This window comes from Harmonia axyridis, chromosome 3 (genome assembly GCF_914767665.1).
Source record: "Harmonia axyridis chromosome 3, icHarAxyr1.1, whole genome shotgun sequence".
NCBI lineage: Eukaryota > Metazoa > Arthropoda > Insecta > Coleoptera > Coccinellidae > Harmonia > Harmonia axyridis.
In genome coordinates this window covers 4203064-4215764 of record NC_059503.1, presented here as the reverse complement: position 1 = coordinate 4215764, position 12701 = coordinate 4203064, and the positions used below count along the sequence as shown (strand labels likewise).

Here is a 12701-nt window from a genome sequence, read left to right as displayed (position 1 = left end):
TGTCAAGTGATTTATTCTCAGTTTGGTTTGGTACTTCATCATGAATAGACTCACGCCTGAACAACGCTTGTGAATAGTGCAATTTTATTTCGAAAATAATGGTTCTGTGCGGAATACGTATCGCGCACTACGTCCATTTTATTTTGTTTAGCGATGAAGCGCACTTCTGGTTGAATGGCTACGTCAACAAACAAAACTGCCGCATTTGGAGTGAAGCTCATCCTCAAGTGTATGTCGAAACACCGTTACATCCAGAAAAACTGACTGTTTGGTGCGCTTTATGGGCTGGTGGAATCATTGGTCCGTACTTCTTCAAAAACGATGATGGCCAGAACGTTACAGTCAATGGTGATCGGTATAAAGCCATGATTACTATTTTTTCCATTCCTGAATTGAACAACCATGATGTCCAGGAGCTGTGGTTCCAACAAGACGGCGCAACATGTCACACAGCTCTTGCCACAATCGATTTATTGAAAGACGCGTTTGGTGACCGCCTAATTTCACGTTTTGGACCTGTTAATTGGCCTCCAAGATCTTGTGATTTAACACCGCTAGACTACATTCTGTGGGGCTATGTAAAGTCATTGGTCTATGCGGATAAGCCAAAAACCCTTGACCATTTGGAAGTCAACATTCGCCGTGTTATTGCCGATATACGGCCACAAATGTTGGAAAAAGTCATCGAAAATTGGACGTCCAGATTGGACTACATCCGAGCCAGCCGTGGCGGTCATATGCCAGAAATCATATTTAAAATGTAATGCCACAAGATTGTCTTGCGGATAAATAAAATTCATGTCGATCGAATAATCCATCGTTGTTTTATTGCAATGTGAAGTTCTATAGCTCTAAAAAAAACACCCTTTATAAGTACTTATTCACTAAAATTTTGCTTAAGGATTGAAACTATATATCCACGCGCGAAATTTCAAAGTGAATTTCGCGTAGAGAAGGTATATCCTTGAGAATATTCATTACACTTCGTTTGAATGTAGTCAAGATATCTTTCCCAGCATCAAAATCCACCAGACTGGTAAATACTATGCGTTTATGTTCTGAATATAATAGCTGGGATGCATCACTGAACCGAAATGGAAAAGGTGCAGCTGTCTCTGAGTCAATGACCCATTCCGAGTTGTATTGATAGTCGTCTTTTTCGCGGAAATCGATTAGGAATACGGGGAAATCTGTCTTCCTGAAGGGATTTTCCGATTGGAGCGATGTTTTTATTACCATAGACGACTCTTGCTTGTAAAGAGAAATCTAACCCCAACTAGTCGAGAATTTTTAGATCAAAATAATTGTCTCAAACTTTCCATACAAATACAAATTTATCACATGGGAATTTTATACTAACATCTCAATCGATTCAATTCAGGGATATTTCAGATTATTTTGTAAATTATAGGTTTTTGAACAGAAATTTCAAAAAAATTTTGATAATATTCTCGAGGCTGCCCACTCTCCTTGGGGCATGATACGGACTTGAAACCTCCATATGTTTTAGATCACAGCTCGATCTTAAAAAAAAGTTTGTGTTTGATGGGTCTGTGGCCAGTATTTTAAGAGCTTTAACAATTATTGTGTAGAGATTCAGTTTTTACGGTTTTTTCCAAATTTCGAGTTGGAAATTTCATAAACTGTTTGGTCTACGGATGATCGGTGAGTGATATCAGATTGAACGATCCTCAATTAGCCAAATTTCACTCTCACCCGAAAATTTTCAGATCGAAAAATTTGTCTCAAATTTTCCATACCTTCCCCTTGAAAATTTTGTTTTTAACAGAAGTTTCCACATGAGAGTTTTATACCATTATACCAATTCATTCGATAACATATATTACGAAAATGCTTGCAGTTCAGCGATTAATCTATTAATTCAGAAATTGTAGGTTGAAAACTGAAATTTTATAAATGAATGTTGATAATATACTCGAGGCTGTCAACTCTCCTTGAAGAAAGAAATGGAATTGAAACCTCGATATGTTTTAGATCACAGCTCGATTTATAGAAAACGTTTTAGTTTGATGGGGGGATGTGGCAAGTATTTTAGGAAATTTTTCCCAAATTTCGAGTTGAAATTTTCATGAACTGTCAGTTTTACGAAGAATCAGTGATTGATATTGGAATAAACAATCTTCAGTTAGCCAAATTTCACTCTTACTCGAAAATTTTTAGATCGAAAAATCGCAAATTTTCAAATCGAAAAATTTGTCTCAAATTTTCCATACCTACACCTTGAAAAAAATTTTTTTGACGAAAGTTCCCACATGTGAATTTTATACCATCATATCAATTGATTCGATAACGTAGATCACGCAAATGCTTGCAGTTCAGCGATTAGTCTATTTCAGAAATTATAGGTTGAAAACTGAAATTTTCAAAAAAATTTTAATGATATTCTCGATGCTTCCAACTCTCTTTGAGGCATGATACGGACCTGAAACCTCAATTTTTTTTAGATCATAGCTCAATCTATAGAAAACGTTTTTGTTTGAGGGGGCTATGACCCATATTTCAAAAAATATAACAATTATTGTACAAATATTTTTTTTTTAACAAATTTCGAGTTCTAATTCAGATTCTGATCGTAGATAGACCTAGTTATCGTTGAATTATACATCAGGAAGGCAAATGCATTAAAATTTTAATGAAATATTATGTTACATTCGAAATGAACAATCATTCTGCGAAACTTTCTTCATCTCAAAGAAAAACAAATCAGAAACAAACACACCGCGATGCTTCCAAAAAAACTGCAAGACCCATTAGTTTTCCTCTGTACAAACTTATTCACTCTCCTCCTCATAGTTCTCTGATGCAAAAAGTCAATAACGAAGTCAACCCTGATGGGATAATTCGCAAAATCTGACAAACTGAAATTGTCCGCTTTGGCGACAACACCGTAAAAAGTATCCCCGCAAAAAACCGGATATCCTGGATAATCCTTCCAGGATTTCCCGGACCCGTTGGCCCCGGGAAATCTACATGAAAATGCATCTGTGTTTTTCCTGTTCATCTGTCGGCATTCGTCTTCGTTAACGATCGGTAAATTCAGGCAGTAAAGCTGTGGATCGAGCACACAGCTCTCCATATTTGTTTCGTAGGTATAAGCCATTGTTAAGACCCTGTCGCAAATTTCGCTGCCGTTCCCAGAATCGGTCTGCGGTAGTTTAATTGGTTTACCACCAGCAATTGGTCTTTCCAAACCGATAACTGCGATATTATCGACTGGGAGTTTGTCGGTTTTGGGATACAAAAAAATTTTTTCTGCTCTACTTCTTTCGGTTCCATTTGGGAAGTCCTTGGACACGTTGAATAGCACTTCCAATTTTTCTGGTGAATGTATGAAGTTGGAGGTACAGTATGGGGCTGTTACAACTGTGTCGTTCTTTATCAGTGCTCCTCCACAAAAAGATGTTGGGTTGTTGGATTTGAGTAGGACTAAGAATGGGTAGTCTGATACGTTGCATTTGAAACTTGTACTTTTTTCTGATATTGTTGCTGTTACTGAGATCTTGAGTATAAGGACTGAGTAAATATATAGTTTGATATGTTTAAGACATAGACTTTTGAATGTCATATTTAAATTTTGTCAATAATTGTAATTGTCATAAAACTAGATAATTATTTTGGGGGACCCGTTGAAATGAAGAGTTCTTCAGAACTCCATAATTTCTGGCTTGGAAAATCTTCAGCCCTGCTTGATACATTCCCGTTATTGCCTAGAAAATAATATTGATTCCAACATGAGCTTCAACATAAGTAGTTTCAAGATTAACCTGGGTTATTTCTACAAGATAACGAAAAATATCTTTCATGTGAACTGATTGATCAAGCTGAGATACTAGCCAGAAAAGATTATCTAACATTCTTTGAAGAAACTTGCACCCTCTGTGGTTTGAAGAAGAATTTTCATCACTGAACAATACAAAACTTCAACTATAGAAAAACTTCTTCTCTCAGTAGCTTTAGGACAGCGAGATTATGCTTAGCAAAAAAATTAGAATTCATCTATATTCCCTAAAAACCAAAACAAACTCATCTTGAAGTATATAACTTGAAATTTAAAATGTTATTGAAATTCAAATGGTATTTTGGCTATGGAATCACTAAAAATAGAAATATTTCTAGCAACCCTAGCAAATACAGTCTAAGGTACTCTTATGTATCTGGATAGAAGCAGCCTTCAAGATCTACGACCAGTTTGAGATTTTCTGCTTAGCAATTCTCACAGAGATAGATTTTGGCAAATCTAAGAGCATCCATTGCAGTTTTGACTTAGTGAGAATTTAATTTATAAGCTTATACAAAAGTTTGGTTGTTAGGCTAGCCAAATCTGGTCCTTTGTACAGTATGTGTTCATTTTATAGTGTCTGCAAATTTGATTTTATTTGCTTTTGATACAGAAGGTATATCGACAGTTCTCCATTAGCAGCTTTTTTGTGTCGGATGGAGAAAAGACCAATAATATTTCAGCTTGAGTGAGTCCGAGTATATTCATCACAAAAGATTCCTTATTTCCGAATTCTCATTGCAGTATTTTTTTTTGCCATGCCCACAGAAGGGTTCAGCTCTAGCTGATGTTACCCTTGAGATCCTTTTCACTAGTTCATCAGCGTTTTTCATGCCTTCAATACCTTTTAGCTTTGACACTCATAGCAGAGTGCAGGAAATTTTTTATAGTTTTAGTTGATATACATTTGTCTTTATCATCACCCAACATAAAGATGAATTCTTCTTTCTAAGTGCCTCTTCTAATGAATATTGGTGACAATCATGGCAAATTCATCCCTCTTTTGGGACTTTTGAACTAAGGTTTAGACATTCATCCCTATCCAGTTGTAATCTTTATCCAAGAATGTTGTCTTCTTCGTGGTTCTTATTTTCTCTCTATTTTTCTCTTTATCATGAACTGGAGCAATTGATGCTGATCACCGTTACTTAGAGGTATCTTCATTCACTCAAATGCTGTTCTGGCATTCTCTCTTCTTGATCTTATTTCAATGTCTAGACTGTCAGTGATGCAGCATCCCAAGTACTTGATTTTGTTCACTTTAGCTTTAGACGTTCATGTCAGATATTCACTGATACCAAAACAACATTAAAACGCGCTCCTTATTCCAAATAAGCCTTTTTTTTGTTCTTTTACAATTTACGACAGTGCCAGCATATTTTTCATTCACCCTCTCAGATGATCCCAAAAAAAAACGGAATCGAATTTCTACCGAAACACGCCTGGAAAGAAGAAAAGCAGCACTCGAGCGTGCTATAGCCACGAGCACGCAAACTCTATGTGCGTGAAGGTTGGCACAATGAAAATAATTCAGAAATTCCATTATATGAATCCAAAATCCCAATTACGTCCTGATATACACCCAACCTCAGCACTTGCGTGTAGAGGCTTACGTACTGAAAGGTTGAAGGATTGCATTAAGGAAATAAGATGGACTAGACTGGAGGGAAACATAACCCTCTTACGTGAGGGGATTATAATGGGTTTTCTGTCTGTTGTCGTGATCAGGGAGCATGAGTTCTTGTATGGGAGAGAGGGGGGCGGTTATTAAAAGGGAAATAAATCGCATACTTCTGGAAGGAATGACTTGATCCTTCTCAACGTCGAAGATAAGGAGAAAAACATTTTCCCGTCGTTTATTGCCACTGAGGAATTTCGGGAGATTAGAGTGACGGGGATTCACATGAGTTGGTCCGTTTAACAATTCGTGTGTCACTGAGTGGTTTCGAATAACTCTGCAGGGTGTTGATGGCGTTTTTCATGGGATGGTGGTCAGGAATGAGAGGCGTAGTTGAAGAATTTTGTTGTACTATCTTGAATTCATTTCGGATAATTTAACAACAATGGACATATAACATATTGAATGGACGGATATCCACACAAATACGAAATTCTATGCTTCTTCTTCAAACTATAAATTCCAACAATGTGGTATAAAATTCAGTCAATTTTATTCTCTTCTCTGAGTCTGTTACACACCTCTAAATGATGAAATCCTATCATACCGTACCATACAGCGTTCGTTTAAATTTTCATTGGATAATTTACATTCTATTAAGTAAGTATCAAGTCAGAAAATTTTACGCGCTCGTTCAGTGAACAAGAACAAGAATACAATGATTCATTGAATTATTAGGTTTTTTATCCGATTCCTTTTCTGTGAAAGACGTCTAGGAATACTGGTTTTCCTACAAGAGAACATTTCATTTCGAATATCCCGATATCTGGGCGACTGTTACTTTTGGAGCTGTCATATTTTGACATTTGACACTAAAACCTAAGGCATTATTAAAAATGGAATGATACTCGTTTCAACCACGCACTGAAATTGTTATTATTCACTACAAACATGAAAAAAATATTGCAGTAGCAATTCACAAAACTAAATCACTTTTGGGTTGTCTTGAAGCATCTTCTCTGTCGGCAATAGTGAAACTGATGGCAAAATTTGAGTTAATGATGTGAAGAACCGAAACAGTGTGCATCGGTCAAGAACAACTGAGAACATTGCAGCTGCTGACATTTGTGTTGATGAAAATCAAGGTTTGTCCTCCCTCGTCGATCTTGGGAATCAGGCATTCCACAAACTAGATTAGGAACTTCCTATTTTTCATAAAGATTTAGGTCTTAAGGCTTTAAATGATCAGTTAACACAGAAACTCAAGCAGGTCGACCAGCAACGTCGCATTTGGGGCTAGGAAAATAACGGGTGTTTTTTTTTCGAGGTATATAACTTTAAGTTGGCATTACTGTTCAAGATGGCGACCGATTCAACAGCTGTCAAGTGATTTATTTTCAGTTTGGTTTGGCAATTCATAAGGAATAGACTCACGCCTGAACAACGCTTGCAAATAGTGCGATTACATTTCGAAAATAATGGTTCTGTGCGGAATACGTACCGCGCACTATGTCCATTTTATTTTGTTTAGCGATGAAGCGCACTTCTGTCTGAATGGCTACGTCAACAAACAAAACTGCCGCATTTGGAGTGAAGCTAATCCTCAAGTTTATGTCGAAACACCGTTACATCCCGAAAAACTGACTGTTTGGTGCGCTTTATGGGCTGGTGGAATCATTGGTCCGTACTTCTTCAAAAACGATGATGGCCAGAACGTTACTAACTTTTTCATTCCTGAATTGAACAACCATGATGTCCAGGAGCTGTGGTTCCAACAAGACGGCGCAACCTGTCACACAGCTCGTGCCACAATCGATTCATTGAAAGACACGTTTGGTGACCGCCTAATTTCACGTTTTGGACCTGTGAATTGGCCTCCAAGATCTTGTGATTTAACACCGCTAGACTACTTTCTGTGGGGCTATGTAAAGTCATTGGTCTATGCGGATAATCCACAAACCCTTGACCATTTGGAAGACAACATTCGCCGTGTTATTGCCGATATACGGCCACAAATGTTGGAAAAAGTCATCGAAAATTGGACTACATCCGAGCCAGCAGTGGCGGTCATATGCCAGAAATCATATTTAAAATGTAATGCCACAAGATTATCTTGCAGATAAATAAAATTCATGTCAATCGAATAATCCATCGTTGTTTTATTGCAATTTAAAATTCTATAGCTCTAAAAAATACACCCTTTACAAGAATGATTGTTGAAAAGCCTCTACAATCTCAAGGTGTCATTGTTTGATGCTGTCTTTGGGCTGGTGGTGTGATTGGACCTTACTTATTCCAAAATGAGGTTGGTGCAACTGTAATGGTAAATGGATTGCCCTACCGAGCTATGTTCAATGTTTTTTCATGGCCGGAACTGGAAAATATTGATGTAGATAAAGTTTATTTTGAACAATATGGCACGTATAAGCAACGAATCAATCGCAATTTGACTAGAAAAGTTTCCTGACCGTGGTATTTCTCGAAAAGGTGATCATAATTGACCATTGATATTTTGTGATTTACTACCTTTAGACTTTTTTCTTTAGCGCCACTTGAAGAATGAGGTCTATGCTAACGCCCCACAATCGATTCAAGAGCAAAGATGGAATTAATATTCAATGAACATCAATTTATTTCTCCAAAAATCATTTATCATTTTCACTATGATAATGAAACCTCTCATTGGAAAACCTTCTATTGAAGAAAAGCAAATTTTTATATAGTCTAGACTAGAGTCTTAACATTAAAAATAAAATTGCTCACTAATGAAACTAATTCTTCATTTGAACGATTGAAATTTAGTCCCTAATTTATTAGTTATTGTTAATCTTCAAAAAAATCTTTGAGTAAACTTTATTTAGTTCTAACTCCAGCTATCCAGAGGGACTGCTACAATCCTCTTTAAAAGTTCAACCGAGGGAGTTTGGAACTGGTGGGTCCAAGCTTGAAGCTGGAGAACTTGAGCCAATAGGCAAATATTGGTGTTCGATGAAGTATGCTCGAACTTGTTATACTTTCCAGGCACGTTAAAATCCTCCCCTTTCGGGGTGCTTAGCTACTTCGTAAATTCACAGCTTCTATTCGTAGGTATTTCGCAAAGGGCGAAAATTCCAACGCGGTATGTTTGATTAGAATCGGCATAGATGATCGACGGAAAACGACAACGCAGTTTGTTGCCAAATGCGCCAGGGGGCGTATTTCGAAAACGCCCGGAGCGCAATGATGTTTCATAGGTAAAAGTTCATTTCATTTTCTCTGACGTATTATTCGAATAATTCATCATCAAGGCACTACAGATACCTCAGTTTCAATATCTAAATTTGAAGATTAATTATTATGTAAAGGGTGTTTTTTTTAGAGCTATAGAACTTTAAATTGCAATAAAACAACGATGGATTATTCGATTGACATGAATTTTATTTATCCGCAAGATAATCTTGTGGCTTTACATTTCAAATATGATTTCTGTCATATGACCGCCACGGCTGGCACGGATGTAGTCCAATCTGGACGTCCAATTTTCGATGACTTTTTCCAACATTTGTGGCCGTATATCGGCAATAACACGGCGAATGTTGTCTTCCAAATGGTTGAGGGTTTGTGGCTTATCCGCATAGACCAATGACTTTAAATAGCCCCACAGAAAGTAGTCTAGTGGTGTTAAATCACAAGATCTTGGAGGCCAATTCACAGGTTCAGAACGTGAAATTAGGCGGTCACCAAACGTGTCTTTCAATAAATCGATTGTGGCATGAGCTGTGTGACATGTTGCGCCGTCTTGTTGGAACCACAGCTCCTGGACATCATGGTTGTTCAATTCAGGAATGAAAAAGTTAGTAATCATGGCTCTATACCGATCACCATTGACTGTAACGTTCTGGCCATCATCGGTTTTGAAGAAGTACGGACCAATGATTCCACCAGCCCATAAAGCGCACCAAACAGTCAGTTTTTCTGGATGTAACGGTGTTTCGACATACACTTAAGGATTAGCTTCACTCCAAATGCGGCAGTTTTGTTTGTTGACGTAGCCATTCAACCAGAAGTGCGCTTTATCGCTAAACGATACGTATTTCGCACAGAACCATTATTTTCGAAATAAAATTGCACTATTTGCAAGCGTCGTTCAGACGTGAGTCGCCATCTTGAACAGAAATGCCAACTTAAAGTTATATACCTCGAAAAAAACACTCGTTATTAATATGTATTCGTATTTTCTGAGATTTTGTTCATTTAACAAAGTGTTTTTGCTAATCAGACCATTTTAAAAAATAATCCTGAAACACATCGATTTTTTATTTTAATTCACCGTGTTTTAAAATATTATTTTAATATACAGGGTGAATTACTTTCGAGTAATGACGTCACCATCATTTTTTTTAATGGAACATCCCCATTTTGTCTCAATTTTCCGATTACTCTAGCTGAGCTGATTCGAAAAATGTATCACATGTTGATTCCAATTGGTACAGGGTGGACAAAAATACGATAGTTTTGTGCTCATAAAGTAACGCGTAATATTCTTTATTAGTTAAATTAACAACAATAATATCAAAAATACTAACAATTGGTTTGGATGTAACACCCTGCAGTTTATTACATTTTCAGATTAATAAAAATGTATAAAAATAAGAAATAATTTCTTTCATATTCTGTCTGCTAGACCACAAGTACCAAATATTTTTGGAAACAGCTCATTTATATTAATCTAAAAATGTCAAACTACAGGGTGTTACATTCAAACCAATTACCGCATCACAATAAGTATCTTTGATAATATTGTCAATTTAACTAATAAAGAATGTTACGTGTTACTTTATGAGCACACACAAAACTATTGTATTTTTGTCCACCCTGTACCAATTGGAATCAACAATTATTATTTTAAAATACGGTAAATTAAAATAAAAAATCGACGTGTTTCACGATTTATTCTTAAAATGGTCTGTTTAGCTAAAAATGAATTTGTTCCATACACAGACACAGTGTAGAATGAGATTGGCTCTTATTATTGGTTCACATTTTGAATGTCAAATCAATTTAATTAAAAATACAATTGTCATAGACGTTACAAAATAATTCAAAGTCAACTGCGATGTTACAATAAATTGTTATTAGTTAGTTAGATGTTAGTCAGTTCTTTAGGAACACCACCTTTTTCGAAATACGCGCTGCCGATGTGGCCAAACAGCACGAACGTTGGAAGCTGCCTCCTCCCTTTTGCAGAGCTGCCCCTCAAAGCGTCAGCTCGCTGGAGCAACCCCAGAACAACCTCGCTGCAGCGTAGTCATGGCAACGGTTCCCTTGCTTGCAATACGGCGAGACTTTTCATTAGGATTTTGTATGAAAGGAGCTGTATCCATTTAGTGGCTCTAAAGGGCCGAATACACCTGCAAATTCAAATTAGAAAGTTTTTTTTTTACTTTTTTCTGGAGGAAGTTTCTGTTCGAAATATTGATATGCAGCGGCTGTCTAGACGCCAGATTTCTGATGAGACGAGGAAAGCTCTCCACTGTGTTTCCTTTGATCCGTGGAAATTGGTGATGTTGGCTCATTTTCCCGGGTTTTCTCTGAAAGGAAACTCGGTTATTCTTGCATTTATCATATTTGAGAATAGTAGTGAGATAGGTCTTTTTGATCGCTTTATTATTTCGTCACTTTTCATTTCACACCATTTTCCAATTTTCTCTTCAATTGTGGTGCGGTTTCCACCAAATTACTTCTCTTAAAAATCGAGCCAGAAAATGTACCATTCATTTTTTTTAGCTCAAAGGGATTCTGAAATTCCCTTACTAGACAACGAAGTTTGAACACACGACAAATATAAAATAACAATTCATAGTTCGTGTAAAATTCGTGTTAAAAACGACATCAAAACCATTGAAAATTCAAGCAGGATTTCGAAAAAACATGATGAGAATACTGACGTTAAGCTATCCATCAATTGCGCTCTTGGAGACTACATATTAATTCCCTTATTTTATTCAATAACTTAACATCTTGACAAAAACCTTTATTGGTATGATGTCCGGTTTTTGCTCAGTGTAATAAACATAGATAGAGGTAACATATTATGTCATTTTCAGTAAGCAAATTTTGTCCACAACATGAACTATCAAATTTGACATGAAGTGTGCGGAAATGAAAACATATCAGTGGTACGATATTTCACTCAATTCACAAGTTTCTCCACAAAGAACACATTTCTTATGTCCCATAGTGAATCAACGTTTCATATTAACTCAAAATATATTGAAATAAATACCTAAATATATCCAAAATTCAGAAAACATACTTCAAGCGCGCCAAACGACGTGAAACAACCGATGACACTAGGAGAGCAAAAGTTGCCAAACCTTGTATAGATAGGTAGATACAGAAAATACTAAATTTTCTGCTTATTACAAATTCGACAATTAATAAAAAATATCGGATTCCAAATATTAAAATTTGCATATTCAATCGAGAATCACTCAAATTAATATATTTCATTTAATATAATGTACATTCATAACGATATAATGAAATTGTGGATTTGAAATATATCACAATCCGACAACGTAATCTAACCATGTTGGGGACATGTAAAAATTGCGTATACTCCCTCTATCTATGTTTATTATTCTATGGGTTTGTGGAGTTCATGTGAGTCATTGATACCTAAGTTCTCTTAAAAATTGCAAAGTGGGTTGAAAAAAGTCTTCTTGAACGATTATTATAAAATGGCATCAAATCGGAAGTTAGATCACATTGAGATCGAAAGGATCCAATAATTACACAGGTTGTGAGATGACATAAAATTTTCACATCAATTTCAAAGGCAAGGTTAGTTATAAATTATTTACAATCATTTCAAAATTAGGGGTGTCTAGAGCACCTTGACCTGGTGATCTACAATACCCCTGTCTTCAGAAGGTTCAGAATGTCTCTAGCTAAAACTCCCTATCCAATTCCAAAGTTCTAATGAACTCCAGAAGCTGAGATGGCTTCAAGAATATTATAAGACGTTATCTTCTGCTCTCTCTACATTCGTCATGTTTTACTGAACTTCAACGCATTCAGACTCTGCAACGAAACGAAAGTGCTCAGAGAGATATAAGATCCATCTTCAGAGTTGAAATTTTAAAGGAATATTTTAAAATACTCCAGGATATATTAATCTTTCAGTTCTTTCGTTCCAAAGAAATGTGATTACTTCCACCTGCTGTATAAACTGGCCTTTTGGATATAATTAAATTTTATTTTTGTGACCCTATTCAAGGGTTGCTTCTTGAGAAATGGTGC

At 36.3% G+C, this 12701-nt stretch overlaps 1 protein-coding gene across 1 annotated transcript; it reads right to left on the bottom strand.

The window, feature by feature from the left end:
• Positions 1–2704: 2704 nt before the first annotated feature.
• On the bottom strand, positions 2705–3586 carry LOC123677124 (thrombin-like enzyme ancrod). Its single transcript, XM_045613633.1, has one exon. The coding sequence runs from the start codon at positions 3584–3586 to the stop codon at positions 2705–2707; it is 882 nt and encodes a 293-aa protein (XP_045469589.1).
• Between the last annotated feature and the right edge of the window lie 9115 nt (positions 3587–12701).

Excerpts from the sequence above, each read along its gene's own strand:
- LOC123677124 (XM_045613633.1), bottom strand. The coding sequence starts at position 3,586 with ATGACATTCAAAAGTCTATGTCTTAAACATATCAAACTATATATTTAC.